Raw genomic sequence first — 18,127 nt, forward strand, 5'->3', positions numbered from 1 at the left:
TTGTGAGGCTAATGACGTACGCTCAAATCATTTCAATCGTCTGCTCCAGAGGGATCAGGCTCCAATGTCAGGACTTATTTCCATTTCTACAATATTGTGTAGTGTTCTACACTGCCAGGAAATCTTGCTGTTTTTGAACTTCGGTAAATCTAATGGCACAAGGCTCGAATTATGTTAAACAGGGTTAAACAGGGTAATCTAAGTTACGACTGGGAAGACATATATAAAGCATCTCCTGATCACCTTTTAATCAGAGACGGCGTACAGCTGCCCCCGCTAGAAAATGATGACATCTACATATGAATGAAACAATCTTTATTAAGGGTGTATGCTACACCAGAAATACTTGATATGGATCAAAAGTGTAGGATATGTACAATAACAATTTGAAAGTGAAAACTTTCGAATTTACTGTATTTGCTAAAAAAAAAAAAAAAGAAGGAACTTTTAGTAGAAACCATTCTGAAACAAAATGTAAACCCCTTGTTGGATTCGAACCCGCGATCTACAGTTCAGCCGTCGACGTGCTCACCTTCTTAGCTACTCATCTAGACGACAATTTTTGAAACGAATAGACAAATATTGCTCATATCTATATTTTCATCCATGTTTTAAAAGGAAATCAGCCATAGTGACGATGTAGAGTACCTCCTTAAGAACTTCCAAGGGACATTCTCAAACTTCTGTGGTGGTCATGGAAATATGTGTCCGCATTTACATGGGCACGGCAGTAGGTGCTTGTCACCAGTGACCGTTTAATGGGGGTGTTTTAACGTGGTCACAACTGAGCATTTATTAATGACAGTTGCACTTTGATGTAAGTGGCACTGTCGTCGTACCCCACTTCAAGTGCATGAATGTGGTCAACAACCTTAACGATTCGGTGCTGTGATTGATGAATTAAACGTTTAAGAAATTAATATTGATTTTATTGATTGATTGAAAATTGTTTAACGTCCTTCTCGAGAATTTCTCACTTATACGGAGACGTCACCATTGCCGGTGAAGGACCACAAAAGTTAGGCATATGCTCGGCGCTTACGATGTTTGAGCGGGAAGGGATCTTCGTCCTGTCACACCTGTTGTGACACGGGACCTCGGTTTTTACGGTTTCAGCCGAAGGACCGCCCCATTTAGTCGCCTCTTATGACAAGCAAGAGGTACTGAGGACCACTTCTAACCCGGATCCCCACGGGATTATATATTCGGCACTTTTTCTGTATATCAATGATCGTTTCTTCATTACATAATCATATACATGTACTATGGGGGCATTTGGTCAATAGTTCATTTCTTTAAGCATTGAAATTGGAATATTAGCCCATAGTACATCAATTACGGTATTGAATTTTATGGGATATTCGTCCTGCATTTTTAAGTATTCACACATGGTAATTCAAATCAACTCAACTTGAATTAATTCCTCCGTGGTCGAGTGGTTAGAGCATAGCGCTCAAAATCCCACGGCCTCTCATCTCTGGTCGATGCAGTTTCAAATCCCGTTCGCGCCGGTAAGTGAGAAAGTTTCCCAGTTTACTTTCGGAAGGTCGGTGGTCTCTTCCCAGGTACATTGTATCTGGGTTATCTTGTTGAATGTGACGAAAAACATAAATCAATCAATCAATGAATCAATTTATTTGTGTCGCGCTGTGCAATTTTGAAATAACCCTTGTGCGCATTTCAGACCATTTGGGGGTCGTCATCTTTCTTGTTATTCCTGGGGATAACCCCGTGTTCATACTCAAATTGTTGGTGAAAACTAAAGATAATCAACTGAGAACAATCTCATAATTCCTATAAAGAACATAGACGTCAAACGCGGACCCCTGGATATACCGGAGGTGGGATCGTGTGCCTAAGAGGAGTAAGTATCCAATGTTGACCGGTCACAACCGCCGTGAGCCTTACATCTTAATCAGGTACACGAAGTAATCCGTAGTCCAAATCAGTGTATACAGATCTGATAAAACACAATTGCGACCAGTTATGTAATTAAATAAAAGGTTTCAATAATATATTTCTTTATTCATTCATTTAGGAGTCCAACATAATTGTTTATAAGTTGTATACAAATGATTACCATGTATGATCAAAGGTCACGTAACACAGGCTTTCTTTGTTTGAGATAAGTGTTACCTAATGTCTCATATTCTAAAGCTTTGTTGTTTCGAGACAGGTATCTAAACATTTCGGCGACAATGTATGACATTTCTGGAAGCTCCCTGCAAAGATTTTCGATGTCATCGATATGAGTTTGCAATGGCTCAGTTGAGTGATACAGCCGAGATACATCATACATATGAATGTAGTATAGCTTCAGCTTTCTTTTCAGGTCCATCATTACCACGTCCCGTTGCCTAATTATTTCTTCTTTAAGAGCTTTGTCCTGTATTTCATCCGTACTTATTGTGTCCATCTCGAGGGCCTTTTGAACGCACAGTACTGCTGTCTCAAGAGTCAAAGTTGCCAATGTTGAATTGCGTTTATCGTATTCTCTTAAACTGTATGTGTGGAAAATGTCAGCGAGGGAAGAAAAATCCATTTTCCCTGAAGGCATTTCCATCCATCCAATTTGATAATTCACTTTCCACGGCAGGATATCTTTTGCAAATATTTTACCATTATCTATGTATTCATTCAAGACATTGGTCTGATAATGTATGTCAAACAGATTTGCCAAAATAACTCGGGACGATCTCTGGCGTATGTTGTTCAGAACCATTTGGAAGATTTCAAGAAAACTCGGTATAACAAATCCGCCATCCGACATGGGCATTAGCAGCATCTGCTCGTGGATGTATTGAAGTAGCTGAAATGCAGATCCATAAAATCCCAATCTTGTCAATGTTTTAACTGAGCACAATGTTCCAGGTATGAACGCATCCATACATATTGACACCAAATGTTTGTTGTGCACAAAAGTCTTGCAGTTTTCAAAGACCATTTTGATCAGTTTTGGCGCATAACTATATCCATGGTTTTCGGCTATGTTTTGGATTACCGTCACTGGAAACGCACGGATACATTCCACATTAACGCAAAGAGCTTCAATTTCTTCAACATGAAAGCAGTCGATTAGATTGTTGGTTGAAATGAAGTAATGTGGAAGAAATTTGGCCTTTAAATACTTTATCAAAGTGCTTAGAACAAATAAGATGCATCCACTGAAATTGGTTTCCCAGGCCTCACAAGGGATTTCTTCAAGGGCATACAGATACGCAGCTTTCAAATGCTTATTCTTCAACTGTTTCGTCAGATGAAAAGTAGCGTTGTCAACTAAAACTTTAAAGACAAAGAATCCATGAAGTTGGGATTCCGTAACACCTCCCGTAAAGATGACGTGTTCAGCCATAGAAAAATTGTACTTCCATTCTATGTCGGGTTCTTTACTCCTGGGATGTGCTTTTTTAATCAATGTGCAATTCATTTTCAAAATCTTACGCTTAAGATGATGAGAGGGAAACGTAAACTTCCTTTCTCGAACTTTCCACTCCTGTGTTGATGGAGGAAATGCATCACACAATAGGCCTTTATACTTGAAATCCACATCCTTAGGAGAAGAAACATCGACCTCGACTTCTATTCCTTTTACAAATTTTTGAGATCCCTTCTGTAAAACATTAATTACACTCATTCCAGTAGCAGCTAAAGGCAGTTTTAACTGACAGTATCCAGGATGTGTCTTCGATGAATCAGCGTAAATATTCACACATGAGCTCTCTGTATAATCAGAATGACGTACTATTTTGTCCCTTGGAATAATGACGGCTTTTCCAATTTCCTTGTGTCTATGCATATCATAAAAAACACGTTTTGTTTGGTTTTTGCTAATGTCTTTTAAAACGACATTGTTTCCATCTGCAAAAGATCCGATGCAGTGGACAGAAAACGTTGGAAATAAAAGTGGACCACGTGCCCAAACACATGGATTTATCATATAAAGTGGGAATATCTGTTTAAGAATGTTGGACAGATGAGGAAGTGGAACACCAGTCATGACGTCGATATGCAAGGGATCAAAGAAGATGTTGTTCAAAGAATCTACAAAATGATTTATCTTATGATTAAATATCAACATTTTATACAGATATTGATTATTCAAAGTTTGAAATTTTTTAGAATCAAATGTCATATGTTCAACCGATCTATGAAAGGCGAAAATAACGAACAGTGATCAATCTCATAACCCCTATAAGCAATTGAAAATAGATAGTTGGAGAAACACGGACCCCTGGACACACCAGGGGTGGCATCAGGTGCCAAGGAGGAGTAAGCATCCCCTATCGACCGGTCACACCTGCCGTAAGCCCTATATCCTGATCAGGTAAACGGATTTATCCGTAGTCAAAATCACTGTGCCAAGAACGGCCTAACAATCGGTATGAAACACGTCAGATAGCATTTGACCCAATGATAGGTTCTATCTAAATAAATCATGTGATATTGGATTCTATACTCAAGTAAGCTTACTTCTCACCTTCTGTTTCTTCAAGTTGTAACTCATCTAAACAGTACTTGTCAAAGTGCAACAAATAATCTCCATGAATTGTAGAACAATGGACCTGGTTTCCTTCTGACGGTTTCTCCTGATCAGTGTTGGTTTTGCTTTCACCTCCCACTTGAAGTTGAAGCAAGTCTAGATACTCATCTTCAGTGACGATTGTACTAGCTCCAATATCTTTGATTTTGTTCTGGATGAGTTGTCGTCTCGTTGCTGAAGGCAGATGCTTAGAACATGAGATAAGTCTGTACAAGATGGAGTCTGCAAAATAAGATTTTTTTTTGCATGTTGATTTATCTCAGAGTCACCAGTAACGATGACAGACGACAGTGAAAGTACTGATAGTGATAGAGGGGATTGAATATGCAGAGCTTCGCATATACCATAAATCTAGTGATTGGGAATGAACAAATGTTTATAGTACATTTATCTTATACAAATAGGATTTTTCAAATAGGATGAAGGATGTGAGTTTTCTTTTGCAAAACTGGAAAAGATGTTCCACGTAATAAAATATATTATCTCATATCTTACTATACGGCCATAATGATGTCCAGTGGTCTGGGCGCAAACTCAAATAATGAAATTCTCCAATGTGACCAAGAAACATTTGAATCCTTTGTACTCGGGTGTCTTTTCCTGGGTTAACCTCGGTTCGCCTTATGTCATCCTGAAACACGTTAAACACAACGATGTCTAGGTTGAAGGCATCAGTAACAGCCTGGAGAATGATGTGATCACTCCACTCACAGGTTCTGGACATTCTAGAGAGATAGTCTTCCCAAGATTCCATACACAAAAACGACTGAATGTGACGGTTTTCTCCGTTATAGGGATGTTCTTTCAAATAGCTTTTTTCGAAAAAAGAAAAGTTTATAGTGTAAAAATTAACTGCGACATAACATGTCATGGTTACCGCATATTGGGTCATTTTACCGTCGGCAACATTTAATGGATTACAATACCGTTTATTTTGGCGTATTTTCCTTTCACGGTAAAAAAATTTCATCCGCCAAAAAAAACACCCCAATATTCCCAGCTCTCGAAAAGTACCCCACATACAGTATCTTAATAATAAGACCATTAACAAACCAAATAAATTACATATATAAGTTTACTCAAGTTGCTTTTCAACGCTTTCTTCATCAAAAAGAATACTTACTTTATTGCAATGCCTCGGAGTTTTTCCGCGGTGTATCCGGTTCGTCCGTTAATCATGAACTGATCAGCTAGAGCTCGAAACATACAATTCCCATCGGGAATGACGTCATGGATTTCGAAGTGGTTGTCAGTTGCAAACTTCTGTATAGATCTCTTGTAGATAGACAGGTTATGGTACTGCTCCATTCCCTCGCCTTATACAAATAAAACGACTTGAATTAGAGACATCAGATGAACGCTTAACATTCTTTCAATATTCACAACGATGGAATTTTAATTCAGTTGAAACTTGAAGACTTTAATTTGCTGAGTGAAGATTGAAATTATAGAACTACATTTCAAACAAAATTTTCCTGATATGGTTTTCTTTTGTACATTGTTTTACGTCCAATTTGAGATTTTTTCACTCTTGTAGAGACGTCACTAAGAGTTTGTTAAGGGCCACAAATTTGGACTTGTGTACGACGCTGATTGCAATAGCAGTTAGAGCTTTTTATCATTTCAACGCCTGCCATGAAAAGAAATTCTCGTTTAAAGATTATATCCGAAAGACCTGTGACTTTCATTTTTAAAGCTTAATGAAAGAACCGTCACTACCTATGTTAAACAGCCTACGTTCAAAACAAGGCGCCACGATCGAATCCTGGCCTACCAGTTGCAAAGAGAACACCCCCACAATAATGCTTCCCATTAAATTCTTGATTTCATAGCTTGAACCCGTGAAAATGTAAACTAACTATATCTGCCGTTTACAGATTTAATAGTATCTTGCTGTTTTAAATCCGTATCTTTTTCGTCAAATCTGTGACCATGATATTCCATATATTCTTCATCGCTATCAAAGAAGTCAACTTCATCGATGTTTTTGTCAAATGAGTCATCGACTGGTTTTCCTTCGTCGCCTTTAATGTCTTGATCTACAGATTGTGAGTATTCTACACTAGAACAAGGAACTTCATCACTCTTTGACGATAATTGTTTTTCACTCGAACTTTGAGATTTGCGGAAAGTTGTCTTCTGATGGTTTGATGCATTTCTATTCTCCGTTGTAAATCCATCATTCTGTATGTCAGTAAATGGATTCACAAAGACTGTTTCCGTTTCGCATTCTGCTCTTAAATCTTCAGTCCAGGTGCCGTAAAGAACATTCTTCAATACTTTCTTTTCCATCATCTGAGTTACGCTCTCTGACGTCATTATGACAGCAGGTCATGTATTATTTCAGCTGTTTAGATATACCATCGTGTATGGTGTCCTCTACCACTCATAACTGTATTTAAGAAATTAGAAATAACGTCAATTCAATGATGCGTTTAGGTCCAAACATGTAGAATTCAATTGTGAAATAAGGACGGAAATTGTATTTCCCCAATCTCTTCATGGAAATACGTTGTCAATTACTTAGGAAGTGTAGATGATTTTGAATTTAATAATACACTTGTATCTAAAAACTACATATATATAGACGATGTTTGACCTAAGCGGGAAGAATGAAATAAATTATAAAACACTAACAGTTAGAAACAAACACACACTGATAAGTCTTATTTTATTTCTCTTCCACATGAAAGGTAAAGATTAATGAACAGTGATCAAATTAGTAACTCCTATAAGCAATAAAAAATGGAGAGCCGGGCAAACACGGACCCCTGAATATACCAGAGGTGGGATCAGGTGCCTAGGAGGAGTTAACATCCCCTGTTGACCTATCACACCCGCCGTGAGCCCTATATCTTCATCAGGTAAACCGACTTATCCGTAGTCAAAATTAATGTGCCAAGAACGGCCTAACAATCGGTATGAACAGCATTTGACAAAATGATAGGTTGTACTGGCAAACTAGATCGTTATAACGACCATAGAATTTGCAAAATGCTGACTTTAAACGAGACTGTTCAAACCCCTGCACCATCAATGTGTTTGTCACATCCTTATCTTTTTGGGGGGGGGGATAACGAGATGAATTTTGACCTAAGTAGAATTTGGAATTGAAATACATCACAATGAATTACAAACTTATGTATACATCTGGGTGTCATTGAGTAAATGTATTCGCTTACCTATTCACATCCTTATTTATTAGTCTACTAAACAATACATCATGTTAAACAAGTACTTAGCTTCTCACGGAGCGAAATAGGTTTAATAAATTTTTAGCCGGCGCCTTGAACATTGTATCGTGTAAAATAAATTCCTTATCAATCATGTTATCTACCTCCACACTGAACAACATAGGCATTTTTATCTACTCTTGAAAATTCTACTAAACAACAAAATTGCAGAAACAACTGTATACTTAGCTCTCACATACATATGAAAAGACTACACTCACAATTTGCAACAAAAGAAGTAAGTGCGTTTGATATCATATTTGGCCCCCTAAATTATTTTAAAAAATGAAGTACATGTTGAATCAAAGTTCTACATTGCAAAATACTGACGGAAATACATATGTCTAAAAAATAAACAGATAGTTTGAAAATGGATCATATTTCTACTACATTGACGTAGTCAAAATACGTACGGAACACAAATTTCCGGAAATGTCCATAAAATTTAACTACTTTTGAAGACATTTGAATAGGTTTGCATACTATTACCACTTTCAAATTTTCACACGTAATACATCTATGTGTAAGCATTTCACATACAAGCAATTACGATGATGATATTGTGCGGACTAAAGTTACTTCTCGTTTTAACGTTCACATTTTAGCGTTTTTACAGCACGCAAGAACACGCCATCTTTATGGATGTTGTTAAATATGAGATTGATCACTGTTCGTTATCTTCACTTTGCATATGTGATGTTACATAAGATTACCTATATTTTGTTTACAAAAGAAAATACTGGCCTGCATGTACCGCATGAAATGATACAATTCCTAACATCAATTTAACGGGACAATGTACGATATTTACATTATTTCCTTGCATTGTGTATTACAGGTATATTAATCATGCCATCTTACTTCCGTGCCCTGCAAATAAGCCATTTGTACTTTAGTTAGGAATAATTTGATATCGATTACTTTTATTCAATGGAAACTGCATTATTTGAAACATTTTGCCGAATGTAAAGTACTACTATTTACCATTAATATATATAGCTAAATGTGTGGCAGAGCACGAAGCCTATTTATATATGCATTTCGGTAAATACGCCGGTTTCGAGATACATCCGAGTTATTTCCCTTTGTAGAACTCTCGTACATAGTAAGGCGCGAAAGAATTTGTTTACACGCGGGAGTTGGACAGATATTCATCACAGCGTAAATGAATGTACTCAGTAAGTTTCTCATACGCTGTTTAATAACCCGAATTCGATTGATACACAAACTAAGTAAGTGATAAGTATTTAGGAAGTAATTAAATACATAGAATTCTTATCCTATCACGTTATTTTGCTGGTCATAAGTACCATATCCAAGATATTTCTTGCAAATATGACATTGTTTGTATGTTTCCACTTCGGTAAAACATTTCTTTCGATAGTATTTAGTATTTCCCACATTTACACATTTAAAGAGAAGCCGCTTTTAATACATTTCATCGTCTTCCTCGTTGGCTGTATATCCACTCTGTCCCACTTAGGCATTCAAAGTTCCACTAAATGCACCTCCTATACAGAAGAGTTCGTATCTCGAAACTGGCTTATTGACGTTACTTTTCAAAAGTGACGTCACAATGGGTTGATAGATCATTTTGTCAACTTCCTTACTACCCCATTCGCTAGAGCATAATGGAAACGAACCCAAATAGAAAGATATTCGGTTTGATAGCGAACATAATTTTTTTATCTTTTTAATTTAAAGTAGTTATTTGAATGCCATTCTTATCTACTTTTTATTCTAAGGATATAAATAGCATTGAACATTACAGTGCTTATGCCGTCATGCGATACGCCTATATATCTGCAGCATTTGTCGTGTTATAGTTTTCTAATCACCCCAGGATACGTAACGTGTTACCCTTTCGTGAATATTAGTATATTAGCATTTTTTTTTTACGCAGCAATGTTAAGGCTTCCCTTAAACATACAATGGATTGCGAAGTCGATTTTTGGTTTTCACTTGTAATTTATATACTTAAGTACAGACAATTTATATAGAAGGTTCTCTCGGCTATATATTAGCATATCTGTGATGATATCACATGACTTCGTTGATCATGTGACGGTCATTTATAATTGTTTGAAGTGTTTCACATAAATCGCTTCAGCGCAGTTCATTTAACAATTATTTTTAACGTTTTGTTTGATAAATGAACTCACCGTATCCTTGTGTACCCGAAATGTGCTTGGGAAAAATGGTAGTATTACTTGCGTACAAAATACACGTACATTTTTTTGTTCAAAGCCCTAAAAATGTAATTAAAAATTTGAGAATTTGGATCTAATTAATATTTTATTTTAATTAGATTGATGTTTTATTTGTATTGATTACCAAGTGGTGTTTGTGTGGCTAGTCTAATGTTGTCTTAGCAGTTTCACAGGTAGAGCGTGCGCTGATCGAGGTCTGGGGCGTTGAAGCAGACAGGAAGTGTTATGTAACAGATATACACATACCCGAGAAACCTGTTAAGTTAGGACGTCTTCACAATGTCTAGAAGAGAAAATATACTGTGTTAGGTATAGCTATAGGGACACCTATATAATACTCTCTTTCGAATTGGGGAAAAGATGGTTTGGAGAGAATATTAATTAGAACAAATCCTCGCACCACTTGTCCTCTCTAATCTAACATTTTGTATCTACATCTTTCGTATGCTGCGGGTCACGTTTATGGAGACGTAACTTGGGCAGATTTTTGTCAAATGGTTAAAAATTGTCCTCACTTTACACGTTTTATCCCCCCTCTCAAATTTTATATAGACTTTGATGATACTAGGCTTTCCTTTTCCTACTTTAATATTTGCGTGATACATGTTTTTTTTTTAAAATATATATTTGTACAAATACATGTATAGACTTATATTCCTGAAAAATAAGTTATGAAACCACCAATCTGTGATTGATACCAACAGGGATAATCAGTTTTCGTGAAGTTACTTTTGCTGTTTCACGGGTAAAGCGTGTGCCGATCGATGTCTGGGGCGTTGGAGCAGACGGTATTCGGTGCAGACAGGACGTGTTATGTAACAGATATACACATACTCATGACCGTTTCTTCACAGTCCAGTCAGCTATGTTGAATAGTCCTCTCTCTCTCTCTCTCTCTCTCTCTCTCTCTCTCTCTCTCTCTCTCTCTCTCTCTCTCTCTCTCTCTCTCTCTCTCTAATTTTATAAAGATTAGACTTTGCTGATACAAGGTTTTCCTTTCCCTACTTTGATATAAATTTATGTTATCCATGTTTTGTTTTTAAATATGTGTACAAATACATTGTATAGAATTAAATTCCTGAAAAACAATTAATATGTGATACTGACAGGAATAATCAGTTTTCTTGAAGTTACCTTTGCCGTTTTACGGATAAAGCGTATATATATGCACTTGTATATGGTCATCTTTCGACATTGGTATATGGTAATCTACCCTATCTACCCTGGTGTGTCCAGGGGTCCGTGTTTGCCCAACTATCTATTTTGTATTGCTTGTAGGAGTTATGAGATTGATCACTGTTCGTAATCTTCACTTTGCACTTGTAAAAGTGAAACAAAAAGTCAACATGTTTTTCAAATTCCTAATTTATGGGATGGGGTGGGGGTTAGGGTTGACAAACATCAAATATATTTTCCATTATACCACCGCATATATTTTAATTTGAACATGGGGCCGAATTTAGCCCCAAACGCACCAGGTCCTTCGTATGTACATTCAATTTGCTTAACTAAATCTTCATTTCCCTGATTTTCTAGTCATATATAATAAACTTGTTTCATTTCTTACTTTCTCACTCAACTTTACGATATGTATTTCTTATAATGAATTTACAATCAATCAATTTTCTCATCCATTATTACTATACCCACTACTACCCTAGACAGATGAACACCGTGTCCACTGTTATACTAGACAGATGAACGCCGTGTCCACTGTTACACTAGACAAATGAACACTGTGTTCATTGTTCCACTAGACAAATTAACACAGTGTCCACTGTTACACTAGACAAATTAACACAGTGTCCACTGTTACACTAGACAGATGAACAATGTGACCACTTTTACACTAGACAGATGAAGACCATGCTCACTGTTACACTAGACAGATGTACACCGTGTCCACTGTTACACTAGACAGATGAACACCGTGTCCACTGTTATACTAGACAGATGAACGCCGTGTCCACTGTTACACTAGACAAATGAACACTGTGCTCATTGTTCCACTAGACAAATTAACACAGTGTCCACTGTTACACTAGACAAATTAACACAGTGTCCACTGTTACACTAGACAGATGAACAATGTGACCACTTTTACACTAGACAGATGAAGACCATGCTCACTGTTACACTAGACAGATGTACACCGTGTCCACTGTTACACTAGACAGATGAACACCGTGTCCACTGTTGTACTAGACAGATGAACACCGTGTCCACTATTACACTAGACAGATGAACACCATGTCCACTGTTACACTAGACAGATGAACACAGTGTCCACTGTTACACTAGACAGATGAACACCGTGTCCACTGTTACACTAGACAGATGTACACCGTGTCCACTGTTACACTAGACAGATGAACACCGTGTCCACTGTTACACTAGACAGATGTACACCGTGTCCACTGTTACACTAGACAGATGAACACCGTGTCCACTATTACACTAGACAGATGAACTCCGTGTCCACTGTTACATTGGACAGATGTACACCGTGTCCACTATTACACTAGACAGATGAACACCGTGTCCACTGTTACACTAGACAGATGAACACCGTGCTCACTGTTACACTAGACAGATGAAGACCATGCTCACTATTACACTAGACAGATCAACACCGTGTCCACTGTTACACTAGACAGATGTACACCATGTCCACTATTACACTCGACAGATGAACACCGTGTCCACTATTACACTAGACAGATGAACACCGTGTCCACTGTTACACTAGACAGATGAACACCGTGTCCACTGTTACACTAGACAGATCAACACCGTGTCAAATGTTATACTGGACAGATGAATGTATTGTCCTCTGTTGTACTTATATGTATTTGAAAGATCATGAAAAGACTGAAGAACTAAGAAAGTATATCTAATATCTAATCATGCTATGACATTGTGAAGGTTTGGTTCTAACGTCCGTGTGTTGTTTGTAATGAATGCCATTTAGGGCAAAGTTTGATGCCAGGCTCCCTAATTTGTGCCGCCCTGGCCCATTATTGCCACAAATTGTAAAAGAGATCGTGGTTGTTTTATTGAGCAAGTATGTTAGATCCTGCAAGTTTGATTCAATTCTTGCATACCGTCTTACATAGATTCGAAATGTATATATGTGTACATTTTTAATGGAATTAAAGCTTACAGAGAAAATGAGCAAACACTAGAATACTTTCAATTGTCATTATCTTCTCGAGATACATCATGAAGATCCCGACATGCTAGAACTACCTCCAACGCTTGAAGCAACGGCATATTTGATTATTCGGAGAGGATTCAAAATGCATTCTCTTAGTTTTCAACAACTTGAAGTGAGACGGCGATGCCTGTTTTGCATTTCATTACGAAGTGCTCGCAGTTATTTTTTATGGCATCGTATGGTCCCCATTTACTTGGCTTAGCCAGGAGTTTCTTGGCGTTTTCTACCACAACAGCGGGAGGCAGGCACTGGTCATCTGGGTACGTAATCCTTAGCAATCGTCTTTTCCCATAACCGGTGAATTGGAGCAAATCGACTTACCTCACCTGTGCATCTGCTTTGTTTTCTCCACCGAAATGAATTATTCCTTCCTCGTGGCTGTTGAAGATACCGTGATGGTAATACTCAATACCATTCTTCTCCCCTGCAACTGCCAGCTGATCACCAGGTCTTAAAGTCCTAAACAAAAAAAGCCGGCAATATTTGTAAAACATCCACCTGTGACCTAATTCTGTTGTTTAGACTCTCCATTATGTATACGGAATGGGGAGTTTTGGACAACTACATAGTTATGATCTCTCGAGATAAATTTTTGTTTGCTCTGTCCCTTCGGAGCTTTTAAGTTTTAACAAAATGTATTAATGAATTTTAAATTGAAATCCTCAGGCGTAGATGGCATTCAAACCTAAGATTTTCGCAAAGAATTCAGACGTTCTAGACACTGGGCCACCGAGGAAGAATGACAAAAGATGCTTTATATGACAAAAGTATTACGTATATGATATTTAATTTTATACAAATAAAATCGTAAAAACCGAGGTCCGGTGTGGCACGATAAAGATCCCTTCCTGCTCAATGGCCATAAACGTCGAGCATAGGCCTAACTTTTGCAGCCCTTCACCGGCAGTGGTGACGTCTACATATCAGTGAAAGATTCTCGAGAGGGACGTTAAACAATATACAATCAATCAATACAATCTATATATAGTATGTAAAACTTTGATCCCCTACTGTGGCTCCATCCTTCTCCCGATGGACATGATGTTAACAAACTAGAATCTGCAATATGTCAGGAAGCTTTCATGTAAATGTAAACTTTTCTGGCAAAGTGGTTCTTAAGAAGAAGGTTTTAAAGATTTTCCCTCTATATTTGTATGTAGAACTTTGATCCCCTATAGTGGACCCATCCAACCCCCGGGGGTCATGATTTTAACTAACTTGAATCTGCACTATTTCAGGATTCTTTCATCTAAATTTGTATTTTCCTGGTTCAGTGGTTCTTGAGAAGAAGATTTTAAAAGATTTTCCATATATATTTGTATGTAAAACTTTGATCCCCTATTCTGGCCCTATCCTACCCCCGGGGTCATAATTTTAACAAACTTGAATCTGCACTATGAGAATCTAGTTTGACTATAAAAGGTGAAGATAACGAACAGTGATAAATCTCGTAACTCCTATAAACAATACAAAATAGAGAGTTGGGCAAACACGGACTATCTACTGAATCATCCGTGTTCTTTAGTATTGTTTTCACTACAATCTGTGTAATCCGAAATCCTCAAGGTCAAAATGTGTGCAACAACTCCACAAGAATCATTCATTTACTCATTTCAAACTTCAATACTAAATAAATGATATTTCTGAATCTAGTGTATACATAATACCTGTAATCTGTCACATTTTCCGATGAAATCGCAATGTCATGGTATTGCTGAACAGACATCTCACCCTGAAATATGAAAACATTACGAATTAATTCGGAAGATTTTTTTAAAAACAAACATCAAAATGATATTTCCTTCAAGAAAAAACTATAATCAAAGCAATGTATTAAATTTCTCAGAATGATTTTTTCCAAGTTTTACATTGTCAGCTGAAAAGTATGAATAATTTGTATTGTTAATTTCTTTCACTGCACACTGTGGTAATGCCTTTAAATTTTTTAAAAGTAGTACTAATTGTTTACTCATTGAGATCTAGTTTCATATTTGATTTTCAACAAAGGAAGAAGAGGAATGAATTCTATTCAATTTGATATTATGATATAGTATTTATTGATATTTTCTATTTTGATACTACTGCTTCCTCGTAACATGGGTATTCATCTTGAAATAATAAAAGATACAAAACGCACTTCCTTTCGATCCCGTAGATTTAATTATGCCTTAAGTTGATTAGAATCATATCTAACAATTGTTGTTGATTTTGAAGACAGAAAAAAGATTGAACTTACAGTTTCAGACACAGCTTGTCCTATACGAAGGGTCTCTTGAGTCGAATAATGGTATTTTCAGTGACGTGGTCGTATTTTTAGATAGTCATGGTTTATGGTCCAAGTCCCTCAACTTGTCATGGGTTGTGAAAAATAGCTTTTTATACCATAATTATATTCTTTGTTTATGAAAAATATAAGTATTTCAATGATATGATACACTTATTTTACAAAAGTGACTTATAAACCGTGGCTTAGAGAGGTTTCTCTACTGTAAACTATTTGATATAGTTTACGATGCACCATTTTAGAATATCAGGAGTTTCGTTTTCGGTTCACTTTTCATCAGCGTTTCATCTGATAGAATGCATTAGTTTCGATTTCGGTTTGTGTCTTGGAACATAAGAGATTTTTCAGGTTTATAAAAGTAATCTTCCAGTACATTTTGTTGTGTGACTGTACTCTGCTAGTTGCAGGCACGTATCATCGTTTTTCAAAAGGGGGAGGGGGGAGTGCAGCCAAAAGAAATGTTGTTAGTTGTTTTTTTTAGTCTGACTAAAGTACAGACCTATATTATGAATATACACAATTATGATATATGTCTGTACTTGAGTTAGACTCTCTCTCTCTCTCTCTCTCTCTCTCTCTCTCTCCTGGTCCGTCCGTCTGTCACACTTTCGTCCTCAAACTCCTTTTATTCTAAGTAGTAACCAATTAATCTTTTGAGGTATGATAGGTGGTGTCATGTAGATGCGCAATAAGTTTTTCATTTTCAGCCGGGGGGGGGGGGGGTCCGAATCATAACGTTTTTTCTACACAAGCTGGTTCCCAGAACTTCTCTTACATATTACTCAGTAGCCAAATCATCGGTTGGTATATATGGACGGTGTCTTGTAGATGAGCAGTAAGGTTTCAGAATTTTTATCTTCACCCTGCGGCCCATATGGGGATTGAAAAACGTTTTTCTGCAAACACCTGGTTCCCAGAACTCCTCTTACATTTTACGCAGTAATTGTGGTGTCCTGTAGATCTATGTGCAGTGAGGTTTCAGAACTTTTTATTTTCACCCTGGGGCCCAAATAGGGATTGGGATGACCCCCGGGGATTTGACCATCAGAATACTCAGGGCATCTTAATATGTGAAGCAGGAATGTTTGTGGGTCAGAACCTCAATTGTTTTGAATATATTTCAATAATTATGAAGTAGGGTTCGGAATGACCCCAGGACACCTGTACAACAGAATACTCAATGCTTCATAAGATAAGATAAGATAAGATATACACCAGGAATCAATCTGCCTTGTGGTTGACATTAGTTCAAACATTTGATAACATTGCGAGTCCAGTCGTTCCATCGTTCAAACATCTAAATTCAATCAATTTATTATCATAAACTTTGCATAGACAGAGTATAGAGAAATATTAACACGTTAACAGATGTACAAATAAATAATGCACGTGCTGAGTAGTATACAACTTATCAACCTCAGGCATAGTTCATGAAGCTATCTTGGGACTAAGAAATGTTTTTAGATGTACTTTGGAAAAATTAAATAATCCTAAGTGCGTTTTTCGAACGTATCTCAACTTTAAAATACAAGTTTAAGAATTGTCTCAATCTTAGGACAGCTACGGCATGAGGTATCCTAATTTGGAAATGACAGCACCCATGTTACTAGTTCTTCGATGAAATCGTCGCATCAGACGTGGAAGAGTGTTTAGGAATTTTGATAACCCTTTAGTTTAGATTATCTTGATGACAATAATATTTCAAGACCAAGTCTTTCAAGAATATTAAAAGACGTGACTCAGTGTCTTATTGAAGTGAAAAATACACACATTGTTACGCCTATTGATTCGCATGAATTGGCCAAAACATGCATGAATTTTGCACAATTGCCTAACACATCATGCATGTTTGCACCCGGTGATATATAGTGATACTGGCTATATAGTGAGACTTCCCCCGGATACTGGCTATATAGTGAGACTTCCCCCTGGAAGTCTGGCTATATAAAGAGCCTTCTTCTCCCCACACTTTGAAAAACTGTGTGCCTATACACGGATAGGGCAAACTTTAGTGAATGAATTGTGGTAAAATTCATGGACAAATCTGCGCGTTGTTCATGGTTCAGAAATTTGAAATCCCTAAAGGACTGAACAACATTGATCAAAATTTAGAATTTCTCAGGTTCACTAAGTTTTCTTTTGGTATAAACTTTCAAAAAGCATCTCAATTTATTGAATAATATATTTCTATGTTCTTCATAATTTTAAGAGTTTTTATTCAGTGTTGAAAACTTGTTTTTTGATGTTATTATTCTTTCTAGCACAAGATCATTTTAAAAAAACAAAAACATTCGAGTCGACGTCTTGATTTAGGATAATCCTAAGTCAACTTTCATTTGCATAATTAAGTTTATCTTAGGATCATCCTTTAAAAATCATAACATATTTCTTAAGAACATTCTTTGGACGAATCTTAAGAAAGTTTCGTAAACATGCCTTCAGGAAAATTGACCCTCTATCATTACATCCAGGATTCACATATGTACATGTATTGTATAAAGATACGAATTACATTATTAGCAACAAGGAAAAAACTATTTACATGCAGTTACATCTCGGGAACTCGAATAGTCCCAATTATCAATTGTTCCCGTGTTTCCAAAACAGTCAATCTAATTAAAATTAGATGTTGGATCCGCTCGC

General features: G+C 36.9%; 1 protein-coding gene across 3 annotated transcripts in view; it reads right to left on the minus strand.

The window, feature by feature from the left end:
* Positions 1 to 2,004: 2,004 nt before the first annotated feature.
* The window catches only part of LOC125656182 (uncharacterized), a 374,718-nt gene continuing 358,595 nt past the window's right edge, over positions 2,005 to 18,127 (minus strand). The window contains exons 1-8 of one of the 3 annotated variants that reach the window (XM_056143251.1): positions 15,437 to 15,690; positions 14,868 to 14,932; positions 13,522 to 13,659; positions 6,400 to 6,932; positions 5,664 to 5,856; positions 5,036 to 5,352; positions 4,478 to 4,762; positions 2,005 to 4,041 (exon numbers count right to left, since the gene is read on the minus strand). In XM_056143251.1, coding sequence (XP_055999226.1) covers positions 2,090 to 4,041; positions 4,478 to 4,762; positions 5,036 to 5,352; positions 5,664 to 5,856; positions 6,400 to 6,859 — 3,207 coding nt within the window. In that variant the 5' untranslated portion in view covers positions 6,860 to 6,932; positions 13,522 to 13,659; positions 14,868 to 14,932; positions 15,437 to 15,690 and the 3' untranslated portion in view covers positions 2,005 to 2,089. Of the gene's footprint in view, positions 4,042 to 4,477; positions 4,763 to 5,035; positions 5,353 to 5,663; positions 5,857 to 6,399; positions 6,933 to 13,521; positions 13,660 to 14,867; positions 14,933 to 15,436; positions 15,691 to 18,127 lie in introns of those variants that run through there. The other 2 variants (XM_056143253.1, XM_056143252.1) reach the window with 2 other exon arrangements.

The sequence above is a fragment of the Ostrea edulis genome, chromosome 7, assembly GCF_947568905.1.
Source record: "Ostrea edulis chromosome 7, xbOstEdul1.1, whole genome shotgun sequence".
Lineage (NCBI taxonomy): Eukaryota > Metazoa > Mollusca > Bivalvia > Ostreida > Ostreidae > Ostrea > Ostrea edulis.